Genomic DNA, 17,992 nt, shown 5'->3' with positions numbered 1-17,992 from the left:
TTTCACAGAGTTCATGAAATCAATATTGAAACTTAATACTGTTTTTGTTTGGAAGTGCGTATATGGTTTGGAAATGCCTGTTACTGATATTTTTTTGCTTGTTTGATTTTTTAATTGCAGCCTATGACAACATCTTGTTTTTAAAAAATAAATTTGAAAGTGCAAATTTTAGTAACTGACTTTCTGGTTCCAGGAAAAAAAAAGTCAGTTTTTCTGCTTGCCTTCAATGAGGCTAGGGTTTAATTCATTGTGAACATATTGATTCTTTGCCAGTAGTTTCAGCTACAATTATGTATGTTTCTCAGTGAAGCACCATTTTCACTGTATCTTGGTAAATATTTTAAAGCAGTTTGTTTGACCTCTAGTGTTGAGCTGTGAAATTGCACCCCATTGACCTCAAAATATCTTTTATTTCAGAAAAACCAGTCTCCCCCAAATCAGGTACATTGAAGAGTCCACCTAAAGGCTTTGATACATCTGCAATTAACAAAAGTTATTACAATGTGGTGAGTGATCATTTTTTCTTCCATGTGAGCTGTTATATACAATGTAGAACGTCATTTAACTAAATGCTCTTATCTGCAAAAAAACCCCCAAAGGCAGTCTTGCTTGGAAGTACCAAAACTAGATATGGGTATTGGTGGATTCTCATATAAAAAAAAAATCATTATTAGTGTAATAGAATATCACATGTATGGATTCTTAAACATGATACAAAAATTATAGTCTAAAGTAAGTGAATGATTGGCATTAATGTAATATTATGCTCCTGTTTTGCTAGTTGTTAATTTCCTTTTTTTCTCTCATCCCCCCATGTGACATCAATGTTCCCTGATCTCTATGAATTACTGAAATTCTGCTGTGTTAAACAAATTAAGTATACTTTTGTCCTTTTTGTTGAATAAGAGATTGTTTTAAAATGTTCAATTTGCTTCCTTTGTACTGATACTTGTAAATCAACTGTTTTGTTAACTTAAGGAACCTCTCCAGTGTACTCTGGATTTCACAGCAAGGCAGTACAGGCAGAGTGAGCCTTTAGCACACCTCCCAGGAATTAACCTACTGCCCAGACCTCTCTTTAGTAGATGCCTGTAAGAAATATACCCAACTCCATATTTAAGTGTGTTGTAACCATGTTGAGAATAATTTGAGTAAATACACTGGGAAGCAAAAAGCATCTTACTGTTTTTGTTAAGCACTGCTCCCTGCTGGTGTAAAACCAAACCACAACCTTTCTTTCCTTTTCTTCCAAGCAGCTGTCATGGGTTTTCATTTTCTATCTGTTTCCAAGAAGGATCATAAAGCGTCATTTTCTGTTTTCGTCTTGTGTGGTTGTGGCATGAATAGCACCTGGAAGAACAGAGGTGTTTTGTCTGTAGTCCCTAATTGAAAGCTGTGAAGCAGCCTCCTGCTCCTCCATCTGGCTCTGTTCCTGCCTCTGCCAGTAGCTGCAGTTCTGTGCTGAAGGGAGGGCTGCAGTTCTTTGGCTACTGCATCCCACAACTGCTGGTCACAATGGGAAGTATCCCTGCAGGCACACCCTTCCCTCAAACTGCAGGAAGTAATGAGCTTGCTGTGGTATATCCAGTGATAAAATAGTGGATTGATTTTATTTATTTTTGTTTTCACTGTATCTCTTTGTAGTATTTTTTCTTTAAGTTATTGTAGTGTGTGGATGCAAATTTTAGAGGTAAAAGTGTACTTAAGTGAAAATAAGAGAAAGTAAAATGTTGAATTTGTTCAGGCATCTAAGTTATACCATAGAATTTTGAAATATCACCTTTGGTTTGTGTGATTTTTATAATTGCTCCCTGGATAATCTTTTCTAATCATGGAGGCTCAAGCTACTGTACTTTGGGAAATACAGCTGTGGCTGGCTTTTAAAGTAGTTTAATTAAAAAACAAACAAAAACAAAAAAAAAAAACCCCAAACCCTAGTGACCATCATATACCTACTCTTAGGATTAGTTTATATTATGTCTTGCTCAGGTGCAACTTTCTTGGTACAATTAACCTGATGTAATGAGAAGCCAACTGTTTTGATTGCTAGTTACTTAATAACTGTTGATGACATTGTAGGGGGTGAAAAGGACCAGTTCCTAATAATATACAAATATGTTGTAAATTACAGCACTGACCCTACAGTGCTGGTCTTAAGTCTGTCTGCAATGAATTGGATAATTGTTATTTTGACATTTTTCCACAGTGTGGCAAATACCCGTTTTTTTTTTTTAAGTCACTGTTTTATTCTTCTGGTTTAGAAAATGAGAGGCTGTGCTGTACCTTGCCCATTGTTTCAGAGAAGTAAGACTGCACTGCTGTGTCTGAAAGCTAAATTCGACATGTTGACGTTTAGAGTTTTCTTTAAGTACATTTTGTGCTTCTGATGGCAAAATATCTATAGAATATTTTCAATTTTTATTAAATACATAAGATTTTTATATGTTTTGCATGTAGATAAGACAAACAGCAAACCCATTCACTGAAGTGAACTTCTGAGTTGAGTTTTTGTTCTTAATACCCAAGCTGCAGACATGGCACTTCCCTGTGCTATATGTCATTCGTCTGTACTGATAATAAAGTTGAGGAAAAAGCAGAAGATCTCTAAAAAAACTTTTGGCAACTTGTAGCTGAAAGGATGTAGCAGGAGTGAAGTAGTAGATGTCAAAATCTTTGTTTAAGGTTCTCTTGGCTACTAAGCTTGAGTTGAGACTGGTACTTGGGGACTGTGTACTATTTTTGCGTTGTGGCTGTCCCCACTTGCAGATGTGCTCTGACTCTGTAGTCATCACATTTATTTATTGCTGCTTACCCTAGGGAAGGTTTTGTGCAGGCAGCACTTGAGGATACATTTTTGGCTGAGGACAAAATCAAAGGGCCGTTCAGAAAGTGATATGAGAGGCTTCCTTTCTGGGAGGAGGACTGGGATAGGCTAAGGGAAAATACATTAAAATAGGAGACTGCTTTCACCACTTTCCTCTGCTCTTCTCCCCCTTGTAAACATGTTCTTTATTTCTGTGGATTCACAGCTCCGTCTGGAGCTTGTGAGACAAATCACATGCCTTCTAGTTTGTGTGCTTAATTATTGCTGCTTGCACTACGTGTTGCTGAGAAGACAGACATTTGTTATGTGCGTACATTTGGCCTGGCTCAGGAATTCAGGTTAGTAGAGAATGCTGAGGTTTTGTCCTCCATGAAATGATACAAGTCTATAGTAGTGTGTAATATGAACCAGACTTGTGATGAAGCATTTTCCATGTAGAAGTAATTTAGTAGCCTATTACTGAAGAAGCGGGTGTATTGTTGCATGGTATTCCCTGAAGACAGAGCAGGCGTTACTCCAAATTTTATTTTTGCTTCAGATCCCTTGAGAGTTTATAACTCTGTATCCAGAATAAAATCAGGTTCTCTCCAGATTAGGTAGCTGTTCTAAAAGCAGGTGAAGAAATGGGCAAATTTCTTCACAGTTATGAGTATTTGGATGACCTTGTTTCCTTTTAAGTGTTTGAGAAGTAGTAGTAAATAAACACTCCTTTTGAGGTCACACTTTTAAAGTTGGATCGAGTTGTCTACTGAAGTTCATATAAGTTTTTGAGGCCCCTCAAGATATGGTATACTTGTGCAGGGCTTTACATTGCCCCTCTCAAGGGCCTGTTTTAAGGAGTTCATCATGCAAATTCTTGTGATCCAGGAAAATTACATACTGATCACAGTTGGCTCAACTATGTGCTATTTTGGTTAAGTGCCATAGTACTGTGATAAAGTGTCAGTGTGCTACAGGACCGTGCCCAAGTGTGTCGCTGAACTCTGCCTTTTCTCCCACTGATTTGGAAGGCAATCATCTTCGTGTAGGTGACTTTAAATCCATTTTTGGGTGGTAGGGAGAAGGCTGAGGTTTTGTGTGCCAGAATTGCAAACCATGCTTGAATTTCGTGTGCCATGTGATTGAGAGCTGGTGCTGTATGAGCTGAGTGGTGTGTGCCTGCCTTTCATCAGTGCTGCGGGCTGCAGGGGCTGCCACTTCAATGCTGCTCTTTCGCTACCCGGGCGGATCTGTGCAAATGTTGTGGTGCAGTTGTGGAAACGAGGTCCTGGAGGTCTCATGGGGTCTTGCAGCAGCCAGAGTGCGCAGAAAGCAGGAAAGGGAAGAAAGGTGATTATTAGATCACGCGGACGAGATGTGGATGTGAGGAATGTAGGGGATTTCTGCTGCCAAAATACTGAGTTGCAGTAATGACTACTTGTCACTTCAAAACACAGTCCAATAATCCTCATAACTTCTCAGTGAGGTAGGTAAGTCAAACTGGAAGAATGCAAGATATCACAGAAATTACGTTTTAGAGTTATGTAAGCAAGGTTTTTCTTTAAAGAATGCATTCAAAGTAAAAAAAAAAAAAAGTTGTATGCAGTGAAAACTGTACTTGTTAAAAAGAAATGGTAATAGATTTAATATGTTCTGAGGACTGTTGAAACTGTATATCTCAAGTACTGTGTAGCATTGTGAATTACTAGACTAAGAAAATGTGTAAGTACATCTGTACTCTGCACAGGTTTTGTAGCATAGTTTTATTTACAGTGGCATTAATTTTCCTTTTTCCACTAATTGTCAGGTTACTAATTCTAGTTTTTAAGGTTTCTTGTTATTACCTCTCCCTGCCCTGAAGTCTTTTTCCTCTAATCCTGTGTTCTCCATATGGCAAAGAAAATCCTCAAAGAAAAATCCAAACCAGCACAAGGAAAATAATGAAGTGTGTCCAACATGAAACTAGTTTTATTTCAAGCTTTTCAGACAGCTGTTTGTAGCACAGAATGGTATTAGTCTTTGAGAAAATGGGATAGTGGTGCAGTCTTTCAAGATCTTTAGCAAATTTGTTGATTTTTATCTTTCAGTGTCTTTTAATAACGTTTGGGTCTTCATCAGGACACTGTGGTTTTGTCCCTGGCTTTGTCTCCTTTTCCCTACTAATTTTTCCTGCCAGTGTAATGACTTTGGGCTGGGAGATTTTTATGGGAAAAACCATATTGAAAAAGATTGGTTTTGCACTTGGTTTTGAAGCTCATGGATGACAAGTACTTTTATATTTGCATTTGAGCTATTTGCTTTCTTTGTTTTATATGTATATAAGAGAATATGGAGTTAGTTAGTGCTGGGATTGGCAGAGATATTTTATTTCTCTGTTTTAAACGGTCAAAAAACCCCCTTAGCTTTTTAAAAATTTGTGTGCCCATATTGTACTTTATGCTGTAATTTCCCAGTTAGTAGCCATAACTTTCCCTGTGACATTCTTCTGTCACAGTGTTTAGCAGAGAATGGAGACATTTTAATCTTCAGTTCAAGATTCAGACTTGCAACAAAAGAATGGACTCAAAAATGGTTTCTCTCTCTCTCCCCAAATGAATAGAAGCATTCAAGGAATAAGCAGAATCAGTGACACCAATGAAAGGAACAGTGAATTCTTCATTGACATACTGAACTATTTAAAGTTATTTCATCAGGTTTGCATTTAGGAATGAATGGCTTTTTTTATTTCCTAAGAAAGAGTATTGACTACAACAGTGAATAATGCACTCAATTACAGTTGTTCCTATAAATGCTGAAATGAGATATTACTGTAGGCTTGACAAATATGGCATGTAACAAAATGAGGTTTGTGCTGTGGCTTATGAGCACTGACTAGCAGTAAGTTTTTGAGGTTCAGCTTTGTTCACTAAACTACATTTAATTCTGATGATTCTCTTGCTAAATAACTTTTGGAGGCAAAAAATAAATTGCCTTCTAAAACTACAGTAGAATCTTATATGATTATATTGGAGGATATCCTAAAGCAGGCTCCCAAGAAATGGCCCAGTAAAATGCTTTCCTGTACATACTTGTGATTATTCTACTTGTTTGATTTATATTCAGCCAAAACCCAAGTGTGTGCTGTGTTTTATTAATACCTGGCTTTGCATCAGTCTATTGTAATTTTCTTATGTTAGTGTACTCCCAGTGCAAGGTTAGGCAGCACTATTTAAAAAATAATGTAATAGTGCTAATTGTATTGGTAAGTTAAGTTGGAAATTACTTGATCTTTGTAAATCTGTTAATATTCAGGTGTTCTAGCAGGTTATTTAGTGCATCTGAACAGCCCACTAGCAACATTAGTTGCAATGTGTTGTAATTGAGACTGAGAAACTGACACTGTTCATTTCTCTTGCAACTTCTGTTGTGCTTTAACATCCTCGGATGATCTGTGTCTGTTCTGAAGTACATAGGGGGAATAACTACCCTTGGCTTTGGAGGAAAGCTCTGTGTAACTCAAATTTTGCAGCAAAATGTAGTGATAATCCTGTAAGCTTACCATTTTTTTTTTATATAGCTAAAGGATGGCTCATTTGGTGCAGTGTGCAGTTTTCTTCCCCTGTGAATTTCATAGATGTATAGTATTCAATATTTGCAGATATTTGCATTTTTAAAGTAGGAACTCTCATTTAAGTTTTTCTCATGCTAAATAAATGTTAGTGTGCTTTAAAACTGGTATTGATATATCTTAAAAAGTACCAATTAGCAATTGTCATTTATTGTAGGTGCTACAAAATATATTAGAAACAGAAAATGAATATGCTAAGGAGCTACAAACAATGCTTTCAAACTACCTGCGACCATTACAAGCCAGTGAAAAGTATGTGAGTTTGTTCTGTCTTTTAAATTGAGATCTGTCATGTATTGGGGAGGGTTAACATGGTCAAAATGTTAACATGAGTGTGAATTTACCTCTGTGAACTGTGTGATTCTTGAGGCAGGGATTGCTTTTATTCAGTTTGCTTGCTGACTGAAACAGTCTGGTCCTTGATCTAAGAATCAGTAAGCATTTTCTTTTAATGCAATAGATAGTATTAATGCACAGTTACTCAATAGCTGCAAACCTAAACATGTTTTATTTGCTTTGGCTCCAGGTTAACCTCGACAAATACTTCATACTTAATGGGAAACCTGGAAGAAATAAGTTCTTTCCAGCAAATGCTTGTACAGTCTTTAGAAGAATGCACCAAGTAAGTATCATGCATACTGGATAGAGTAAATGCTAACATGCAAATATCTTCTATTAATTTACTTGTTGCATATTTTGTTGGTCATAGGTTTTTTTTCCTTTTACTTCAAGAGTTGTTGCCAGAGCAGCACAGTAATAGATGTTTGGAGATTGTTTGTACAGATACATATTGCAATTGCAAAGATCGACATTTTGATATAGTTTAAAAGAAGTTTTAGATTTTCATGATGCAAGTATATACCAGTAGGAAAGTGGTAGTTTTGGTTTTAGGGGCATGAATTTTAAATGTTTTTTTCAAAGTAAGAGAAAGAAAGAAGGAATGGAGGAACTTTATGTGATGATGGAACAATGGAGAAGGAGATAAGTGACTTGGATGAAGGACACTGTATGAGAATTCTTGTACTTGGTATTCTTCTGGCCTGAGCAAAAGTGGTCATCAAAGTGTGCTGGGAGAGGTGTGCAGGATAGGCAGAAAGAGCAACCTGAATGAAATAAACCCCTCAATGCTTGTCCTGCACCATATAGGAAGCATGGAGCACAGAAAGGAGGGCATGAAGACACTAGTCTTCCTTCCATAGTTTAGGCTGAAGTGGGAACTTGATATTTTTCAGCTTGTTACCTCAGCACTTGGGCATGTAAGAAAGGTGACCAAACTGCCTTTGGAATGTCCTAATAATTTTCTGAACTCCACTGAAAGTGTAATTTGCATTCCTAACCTCAGTTGTGTCGTTTTCCTTGCCTATATTCTAGTTTTGTCTGACCACATGGTGAGCTAAGGCAACTTCCTAATACAAATTTTCTTAGTTTCTGCCAAGTTAGTAATTTGAAGTGGTACTGAGGGCTTAACAAGTTTGTTTGCTGTGAGGAGGAATTAATGTCTTGGATGGAGAAGAAAATACCTCTTTTGGCAACAGTGAGCTTTGCATCACCTCAGTATGTGTTGTTTTGACCTCTCCCTCCTCTCCCTGAGCTGCTCTGTGTGAAGAAGCAGCCTTGTCATGATGAAGGACAAGCTGCATCTCCACCAGGCAGTAACATGTGCCTGGCACTGTTGTTGACTTCAGATCCCACACCATCCCACCACCTGCCTTCTGTCCCTCCCTCCCTCCTGCCTCTAGATAACTTAGACCAGAGAGAGGGGAAGGGAGGATGGTGTGTAATCTTGAAATAGACCATTCTTGAAATGGTCTGTCTGATGCTGTGAGAATGACCATCCTTCTTTCTGGCAAGTTGGACTTGGTCAAATATTTAAATCTCTGAAAGTGTCCATTTGTTGACATACTCAAATTTTTCCTTTTGTTACTTGTCACCTGCTCTTTGTTGTCTCATTTGCTTGTTACTGTGATTTTGTTTCTTTGTATCAGAAGTTAGGGAAGTGAAATACTTTGTATGGAACAGACTGCCGTCTTTGAAAACTTTTTTTCAAGGTGGTCTTAAAATGAGAGGAAAAGAGGATATACCTTTATAATATACCTTTATATATACCTTTATAATATACCTTTTAACAAATATTGATGCAAACTTCATTTCAACCTGCAATGTAAGTGAGTGATATCATAATGGAGCTTCAAGCTCAGAAAGCTTCATTAATAATTCTGCTTGGCTTAAACTGTTTTAAAGCACCTTTTCATTATGTCCTTTATTTCTTCTTTCTGCTAAGTGAAATGTTGCTGTATAATGAACTAGAGAAACATGTTGGATACTAGTAGGTGGGCAGAGAAAGTGATCCCTAGAGTTACTGAAGCGTTATTGCAAACATTTTGTCTTATTTCCATTTCATAAATATGCTCATCATGCAGAGTTGTATTTTCAGTTTAATTTTCATCATAGCACATTAACTTGAGCATACAGTATTCTCCTGTTTGGAATCTAATCCACTAATCCATCATGATTCCCATCATGTAGAAAAATGCTTGCTCTGCTGCCTTCTTGTTTTTTTCTTGTCATTTTGCCATGTTTTTTTGGCTGGTGAACCTGTTCTGTAAACTCAGACTAGCTTCCAGGCTGAAAATAGATTTATCATTTTATTTTATTTTTGGCAGAGAGCTTATAGTTCCATCATTGAGGCACTTCATATTGCAACATCCGGTGTGGTGTTTTATTCTAACTTGACATGTCAGAATGACCAAATGATGTCATCCTGCCAATTGTAATGCTGCCAGCCTACCTTGCTTGACAAATTCCTTTTCTTGGGCATGAGAATTAAATGTTTTTGAAATTCCACACCCATCTTGAGACAGTTTGTAATTTGAGTTCTCTCTTTAACAAATCCTGGCGTGTAGTTTAGTGGCAGAAATTTTCCTGTGCTTTCCTCCTTTTTGCCTGTGCCACTTTGGCTTTAGTCCTCATGGTGTTAGACATTGGGTTGTGGGGTTTCTTCCAGAACATATAATGCTGTAGTGGTTCTTTGTGTGTTTGGGGGAAATGGGTGTTTAGATATGGTTTGGGTTTAGTTCTGTGCCACTCTCCCACCCTGCCCACAGCCTTGAAGGTCTTCTGGTTCATTGGTAAAGGTTTGTCCTCCTGGAACTTGTCCAGGTTGGAGTTATTTCCACCTTTATAACTTCTGTTCTTAATTTACCAAACAAAAGTGGTGTATGGAATAAATTTAACTTGCATTGAGTGAGAATCTTCTAGCTGATAGGCTTCAAAGGTGCTTTTTTTTTTGGCTGATCAGCTTCCAGTGCACTTGGTTCATGGATGGAGCAGAATTGTAACAGACAAGGCAGAGAGATGCTATTGAAGCCTTCAGTTGTGAAAGAGCAGATTTCTGACAGTGAAACATAGCAGGAGTGCTCTGTGCTCTGGTCTCTTGAAGACAAAAAGTGGTCCAGTGCTCTAGGTCTCATTCCAGATCTGTGGTCCTGTGCCAAAGATCAGTTCTGCAGTAGTTCACACAGCAGAAGAGTCTCTGTGAACAAAGTCAGCATCCATCAGGTGATCTCTGGCCTAATACAAATGATCTCTTTTGCAAGTGTTGCTCTTTGGGTATTTTTGTAGCAGGAGAGTGAACCTGATTTGATCTCCTGCTCCAAAAAAAGATTCTTTTATTCACCTGGAAGTAGAAGCTGTCCGTCCATGCCTGTATTTCTCAGTAAAGAGGGACACATGACACACAGGCTGGCTGGTGACATGAGCCTACATGGACTACTAGATATGATCTCCTGTGGCAAATTGAAGTCTTTTATGTAGTATCACAGGCTTACCTCCTTGCCCTGTAACAGCATAGCTGGGGTTTGTCCTCTCTTTCCCTCATGTCCCTGCTCTTGCAGTCACAGGAACTGTTGTCTTGTTCTGTGTCTAAGTGCAAGCAGATACTTCGTGTTTGGGGATGATCCTGAAGTGGAATGGAATTTAAAAAAACCCTAAGCAGCAAAAACAGAGAGGAGGGGCTAGAGTGTGAGGGGGAGACTATTTAAATCTAGTCCAAAACTCATTAGTATTGCAGGTTTGGTTTTGGAGTGCAGATACAAATTAAGTCTTTTAAATCCCAGTATCATCCTTTACTTTTGGTTATCATGAGTATCAACAGAAATAAGGCTATCAATATTAAGGGAATTTGATTGCAGTGTCTTTAGATATCCTGAAACAAACATGCATAGTAACTGATGTCTGAGAGCTCAGACAATTAGTGAAAGGTGTGGTGGTGAGGAAGGTGAAAATTAGACTGAAGGATTGTGAATAAGTTGAGTAGTGCCTAATTTGTGCAAGGAGTCTCTCTGAAAGTTGCAGTGGCCCCTTATTTCAGTAACCCTGTTTACTGTGAAGCCTCAGGAGATGATGTTTAGTTTCTTCACAAACTGCACCGTTTGGGGTTCAGTTACACTTACATTTTATTCCTTTCTTGAAATTACCATGCACTGGGTGTCACTTGTAAGTCTGGAGAAACAGAACTGATAGCTGTTGGATGCAGCTCCAACAAGCAGACCATGTTAGGCAGTTTTGGTGTAGTCACATGGTGATTCCTCTAGCATGTGTACAACAGCAGAGGCTTTGTTATGGTTCCTTTACATTTGCAAATAGAATTAAAACATGTATCTGGCCTTCTTTTAATGGAAGTTGCTATAACTTAGATATATGTGTAAATATTTATATGTGATTCCTTTTTAATTTAAGTGTTAAAAATGAAAATAATGTTGGGATGATAGCTTCAGAGTAAACTGTAAAATAACTGTGGTCTTTATGGAGCACATTGATTACTAAAAGGTTTATATGATGTGGTGATAAGCATTAAGTTGTTGAATTTTTCAGTGGGTAAAGAAGATCTAGGTAGTTTATCTACTGAAAATAGTAGAGCACTTGCAACTAAAATGCATGGATTAGAAAAGTCAAAGGGGATGAGTTACCACCCCCTTACAAAGTCTGTTAATTATCTTAATTCAACAAAGAATGTGCGGTATAAAGTGGCAATGCATGTGCAACATGTGAAAGAGAATAATGTCAGTCTTTGATTCTGCTAAAAGAACAGCAGACTGAGAAGACACAGATGTCTGCTTGGTACAAACAGCCATAATTCACCCTCCACCCCCATCACTACAGTATGAAATGGGAATTTAACCATTTTTAGCAACTGTTTATTGGAGCCTCTTGCTATTTAATACTGAGTTATATGCCTTGAGTATGTCTTCAGAGTTTGAGACTTTGGCTGCATCTATTACTTGAAGAATGTATTATTAGCTCATGCTAGATTTATTAAAGGGGGCCAGCTGCTTGGCAGGAAATGCTGCTTGGCAAGGCTGTAAGAATAGCGTTCCCTCAGTATGCTTGGTTTTCCCCTAAACACCTGCAAAAGCAGCCACTCTATTGACTTCAGAATTTAAACATGTTAAAAATAAAAGATGCAGACTTAAAATATGAGCCCTAGCCTTTGACATAAGGAGTGTTGATCTTGTGACCTGAGTGTGTTTGGTGTGATGTGTTAGCTGGGGATTCAGCTGTCGATTTCTCAGCGTCTGTAATGAATGTTGCTTTCAAATCAGGGAATGTTTCCTCTGACTCTCATTTGGAACACCTCTACAGTCAATTTTTACTTCATTTTGGGTAGTCTTCCCATACTGTGCAGAGGGACTGAACAGCTTAATAGGAGACAGACTTACTGTTTTGGAATTCGGGGGAGAATTTCTTGGGAACTTTGAATTTTGACTTCTATGAGCAAACCTAAGGACTGGGACAAGATGACTGTGTTTGAACAGAACGGGAACATCCCCTGACTGCAGGAGTGGCTCTCCTGGAAAGCTGAATGGTTTCTTTCCTGTTGAAGTTCACTGGAACATCTCTCACTTTCTTCAAAAGGGAAAATGCTTAATATTGATGTTAAGGAACTTTATGTACATGTCTGGGACAGCTACAGAAAATACTGACTTCTGTAAAATTTTTCTTTCAGGAAAAAAAAAAATTCTTCCAGAAAGAAAGAATTGTTGGAACTAATCTTAGAATGAAGCTCTTGGACTGTGTTAACAGTATTTGCATCAAGTACTTAGTGAGGGCTCATTTAGCTTTACAGCTGATGTGAAGAATGAAGTACTGGTTTTAAGAGTAGTTAAAAAGATTAACAACAGCAGTCAAATTCCACTGTCATGTCTTGCAAAGAAGCAAAAATTCAGCATATTTATGTTAGGCAATGCAGCCTTTATGGAAGGAGAGCAAGTTCATGGAGAAATTGAAACATTTCATCTTGCACATGTTGTACAGTGGTTTAGACAGGGTGTCAGGAGTAAGTTTGTAATCTAGGACTGATGAGAGCTGGTGGCCTATCTTCTGGTTAACTTCAGTGTGGGTTGTGCAATTGGCCATACATCCTTCTGCTGAAGAGGCTTAGTCTTTCCAGTGGGGGCTGCTCTGTAGAAGAGTTTCATCCCTTCTGTTGCCCTTATGCTATTGCACAAATCCAAACCATGGTCCCCTATCAGCCACTGTGAAGAAAATTAACTGTACCCCAGCCAAACCCAGCACACAATACACACTTCTTTTCTGGGCTTTAATTCATTTCTCTGTCTGGTTGGTATTACAGCATTTTCATCTTTATTACTCTGTTTTTAGGTTGCCTGAAGCTCAGCAGAGGGTTGGAGGATGTTTTCTAAATTTGATGCCACAAATGAAAAGCTTATACCTTACATACTGTGCCAACCACCCATCAGCAGTAAATGTCCTCACAGAACACAGGTATGTTAACTTTGTGGTCTTCTGAGTCTGATACAAAAATGTATGTAATATACGCTTGAGTTGTAAAGCTGTGATGCCTCTTTTGACGTGTTTGTTGTGGTAGAACTTGTTTGAGAAAAAAAACCCTACACTTTTAAATAAAAAACTAAATGTCCCATAAAACAAAGCTGTCATGTGGTCAGGACAACTTTTCACTTTCGGCAGTATTATCAACTATTTGGAGAATTTTTTAATTGAAAGAACACATGCTGGACTCTGAATATGTAAAACAATCTTTACTGATTGTGGTCTTTGTTTTAAAAATGTTGAGATAAAAACGAGTTTGTGAAATTATGGCAAAACTGACATGACTTAGGCTTCTTAGACAGTTGGTGCATTGTAACTTAGCCCTCTAAATGCCTGTATATACTTAACTTCAAAGTGTATTTTATCCATGGCTTTGCTTTTGAGTGGTATGAGAGAAGTGTGAGGTTTACAAAATTATTATTTTCTGTAAGAAGTAGGATGCTTAGTTAATGTGATGTAGGCTGCTCAGCTTTTTGGACAGACCTTGAATTTCCTTGAGGGAAAAGTACTGAGGCCAGAATTTGATTAAAATAGTCAGCTTTCACAAGCTTTTGCTATATACTTGTATTTTGGTGACCCTTGTGCTGAAGCAGCTGTTAGTTTGGGGCTATTTATGCTTGCTTCTGGTGCAGGACAGAACCATGACTTCTTGGAAGTTAGCTAGAGGACAAATTCTCACAGGATATATGTTCGTCTTGCTTCACACACCCCTGTCCTTTTTGTCTTGTTGCATTGGACCAAAGTAAAGATATTTTGAATACTCTTAACACTTAGAAGGCCAAGAGGATCACAATGGATTTTTTCCTGTAGTATTAGCTTCTTTCAGGAACTCAAATTTCATTTTAACAGCAGCATTGTGGCATGTCTGTGAGCTTTACTCAATGTTATGAAGACAAAAAGCCTTCTAGTTATCAAATGCTCTTAACTTTTATATATATTAATAATACATGTAACTATATTCCAAGCCCAGTTGGAAAAATCAAGCTGCAAATTCACATTACACTATGGGCAGAAAGAAGATAAGTTTTTGTCATTAAAATTCAGCAAGATACAAATAGTTTTTAGCCCCCATGATGAAATCCCTATGTGTTTTCTTTCTTTCAAATTACCCTCTTAGTACCATTTTCTGTAAATGGTTTTTGATACTCTTGGGATGAGAATTTTTTTGTTTGAGTCTTTATGCTCTTTTCCAGAGGTCTGAGATTTAACCTATAGATGGCAGATGACATGTGACAGCAAAGTAATCATCTACATTTTTTAAATTTGGGGATATCTGTAAGGGATTTTATCAGAACTCAGAGAAATGGTGATAGAAATATGAGGAATGAAAGCTGTTTCTTTCTTCTGCAAATGGAGAAGAGAAGCATTTCTTCTCTTTCATGTTTCTTTTTGTGTAAGATGTCCGAAGAAAAATTCAGCTTCATGTCTCTAAAGTCAGCTTGACATCAAATCCTGGTGGAGACAATATAAGTATGGTAGAGGAGTTAAGTAATTAGGTTGTGGAAGTTTGTTTGTATGAGATAGCTCAAGGGAAGAAAAGTTGAGATGGACAGTTTTCTGTTTAATGCTATTGTGTTACTAGGCATGAGTTAACAGAATTGCATCCTATTCTTTCTAATTACCCCCATTTTATTATTCTGTTACCTTAATTTTTCTTGTTCAACATTGTAGGTAACAAGTGGCCTGACTAAATATTCTGCTTGAGACAGCTGCCATGAAGAAATCAGAAAGTGGCTTTAAGCAGTTCTGAATCTCTGCCTCTCAGAATGCTGAAAAACTTCTTAATTATATCTTAATTTCAGAGCAGAGGAAAAGAGGAGTAACAAAGTGGTTGGAGGCATGAAGAAATGTAAAATACTCAGAACTGTCTCTTTGTCTGTGTTCCTGAAATGATTTTGTTGTGTAAAAAATCCCTTATAAACCTAAATTTTAAAGTTGCTGTGAGGTTTGAGGACAGCCACTATTGTAGTAATGGTGAAACAATTACACTGCAGTTTATACCGGGTAAAATACCAAGGTTTTAAGGTTTTTAAGGAAAGGCAGTGTTAGTTGGCTGTTTTGTCAGTACAATTTTAGAAAAGGGTCCAAACCCATGTGTTTTAATACTAGCAAAAATAGGGCAAAGAACTAAGTGTATGTGTAATACTTGGACTTTATTATTGTGTTTGTAGCATCTGTGCTATTCAGTAGCATTTGAGAGAAGAAAAGGGAACTGTCTGGAACAGTTTGATTTGGAACATAAATTCTTACTGTCTGCAGAAGCTTATTTCTTGCCATGAGCTCTGTGCAATTCATAAACTGAACACATACACTGTTACTGTAGCTCTGAAAGCCTTTTTATGAAAAAACCCTAGCAAATGTCAAATTCTTATATCACAAAATTAATATTTTCTTCTCCATTTATTAGGGTGCTTGTTTTTCTGGGAACCCAGACCAACAAAAAAAAAATCTCCTCGATAATTTTCTGTAAATGAAGACTTTTTTTTTTTTTTTAAATATACTACTTTTATTATTGTTTTTTACTGTCACTCACTGAAAAAATCCTTTAGGGAAATTGGCTAAAGCATTAAATGTATTCTTTCTTCAGAGTGACTGCATCACTTACATTAAAATTGTAAGCAGTTGTCTGGTTTGGTAGTGGGGGTTTTACATGTAATTTTCTGAGCTATCAATGGTGCTCTTCAAGCAGTGTTGGAAAACCTGTTAAAATGTTGTTGACACCTTGTAAAGGCTCTGTGTGTGTATATAGTTAAAACATGATATTAATGTGTTCAGAATTATGGTGCACTTGTAGAGAAAAGCTTTCTTTGAGTAGCATTCTTGTGAAATAGGTTGTAAGTAGCAGTCCTAGGGATGGGGTTGGAGATGTAAAAGGGGCATTCGATTTGGAATGTGACTGTCTTTTGTTTCCTCTCTTTTAAATGCCATCCAGTATGAATGCAAATCTGTTTCCACTTTGTCTTTTGTCATTTGCTTCTTGATCACATGCAGCAGCAACACGGGGGCTTTCACTCAGTTAAAGCAGAATAAGGGTTTGTGTGTGCGTATATGTTCATGTATATGTGTATGTTTATGTAAATACACAGTCTGGGCCAAAGGGGGTCAATGATGTTATTTAAAGAATAAGACATTTATCATGTTCAAATCTTCAAAGCCACAAACATCTTTCATTTCATTAAGTTAAAATATGAATAATCAGACTATTAAAAGACTATTAAAGTAAATGGCAACCTGAGTGTATGTGAACATGAAGAAATGGGAATGAAGCCTAATGCAGCCCATACAGGAGTTCAGGTTCCAGAGCTATATGTTTCTGAAGATGTATTTGCCTCTGATAATCACAGCAACAACAAAATCTTTCTATTAAGTTTGGGAACAGATTCTTTTCTTGGTTCCAGTTGTGGCTTTATAAGTTTTATCCAGGTGCTAAAGTTTGTGTACAAAATAATTTCTCCTATTTTATACTGTCTTCAAATTTCGTAGACTTTTTGTCTCAGGAATTGTTTTGGAGCTATTGCATACTTTTCTTCCCAGAGTTTAAATTTCTTCTGCTTAATGAATCAAGGTTTTTGAAGGATTAAGTGATTTTTCCTCTGATCTGTCATTGTATCTTGTAATTGAGTCTTAAGCCACTGGCTAGAGCTGTAGAGGTGGAGTTGCCAGGCATGGTTGGGTGGTGCTCTGGCAGAGCTCACAGTTTTCCATGTTCCCTTCTCATAGTGGCTGTAGTGCCACACCATCCCTACTTTATTCCACAACAGTTCCAGCTTTTGGCTCCATTGTATCAGGTTTAGTTTTGCTTGAAGATCCCAGTTCATGTCTAAGGGTAGGTAATCCAATATATGGTATTTTAGGAGCTAATTTTGCTTGCTGGTGAGACCAGTACTGCCTTGAGGGTGTAGAGTTTAGTCAAGCTAGCACTGTTCCTGTGTGTGCTTCTGATCATAAACATGTGCTTGCCTTCCAGTAAGAGAAGTGACAGAATGAGCAGCCGAAGGTGTGAAAGAGTGAATGTCCTGCAGATTAAAAACCCAGTTGGATACAAAGTACAGAAATGGGTAATTGGAGCAGGATAAGGAGTGCCAGGAACATGAAATGTTACCTAGCTGGAAAAGATCACAAGCAACAAAGTTCAGTGCAACAAGAAAGTCTAGCAAAAAGAAAAAAAAGAGCAGGCAGAAGCTAGGACTGGGACTTCCTATGGACTATATCCAGAAGTGACAAGAGGAAAGATATTTGAGTAGGGGATTTACTGGAGTTCGGATAACATAATTTAAAAAAAATAAGTGTAACAGGCCCCACTGCTCAGTGGACAAAAATTTCTTTTGATGAAATATGGACAGTACAGACTCCATGTAACCAGCATCAGGTATGTAATTTTGGAGGGGTAGAGTGGGGTGTCAAACTTTTTTACTTTGTTTAAACAGCAGTATATTTATTTTAAAACAGACAGAAGAAAAATCTTACCAGAAGAAAATTTAATTTGATGAAAAGGCAGTTGAACATTACTAACACACACCTGCTTTTTCTTATTTTGTGAAGTGGCAAATATCAAGCCAGTTCTCAGCAGCAAGAAAGCTGTTCACAAATCTTTACTTGTTGAAAATTTAATTTTGCTAGATTCTTCCGTTCTCTGAGATAACATGTCCCAAACATATTCTACACTTGCATCACAGACCTAGCAGTCTGAATAAAATTTATGGAGCTGGAACATGACAATTACTCTGAGTAAC

At 37.5% G+C, this 17,992-nt stretch overlaps 1 protein-coding gene across 6 annotated transcripts in view; it reads left to right on the top strand.

Moving 5' to 3' along the window:
- ARHGEF7 (Rho guanine nucleotide exchange factor 7) overlaps positions 1-17,992 on the top strand; it is a 115,446-nt gene that overhangs the window by 58,829 nt on the left and 38,625 nt on the right. For all 6 annotated transcript variants that reach the window (XM_041472309.1, XM_041472315.1, XM_041472313.1 and 3 more), the window contains 4 exons: positions 418-506; positions 6,568-6,662; positions 6,937-7,032; positions 13,071-13,193. In XM_041472309.1, coding sequence (XP_041328243.1) covers positions 418-506; positions 6,568-6,662; positions 6,937-7,032; positions 13,071-13,193 — 403 coding nt within the window. The remainder of the gene's footprint in view (positions 1-417; positions 507-6,567; positions 6,663-6,936; positions 7,033-13,070; positions 13,194-17,992) is intronic.

This window comes from Pyrgilauda ruficollis, unplaced genomic scaffold, assembly GCF_017590135.1.
Source record: "Pyrgilauda ruficollis isolate IOZ18807 unplaced genomic scaffold, ASM1759013v1 scaffold29, whole genome shotgun sequence".
NCBI classification, from domain to species: Eukaryota; Metazoa; Chordata; class Aves; order Passeriformes; family Passeridae; genus Pyrgilauda; species Pyrgilauda ruficollis.
This window is presented reverse-complemented; position numbering and strand designations above follow the sequence as displayed.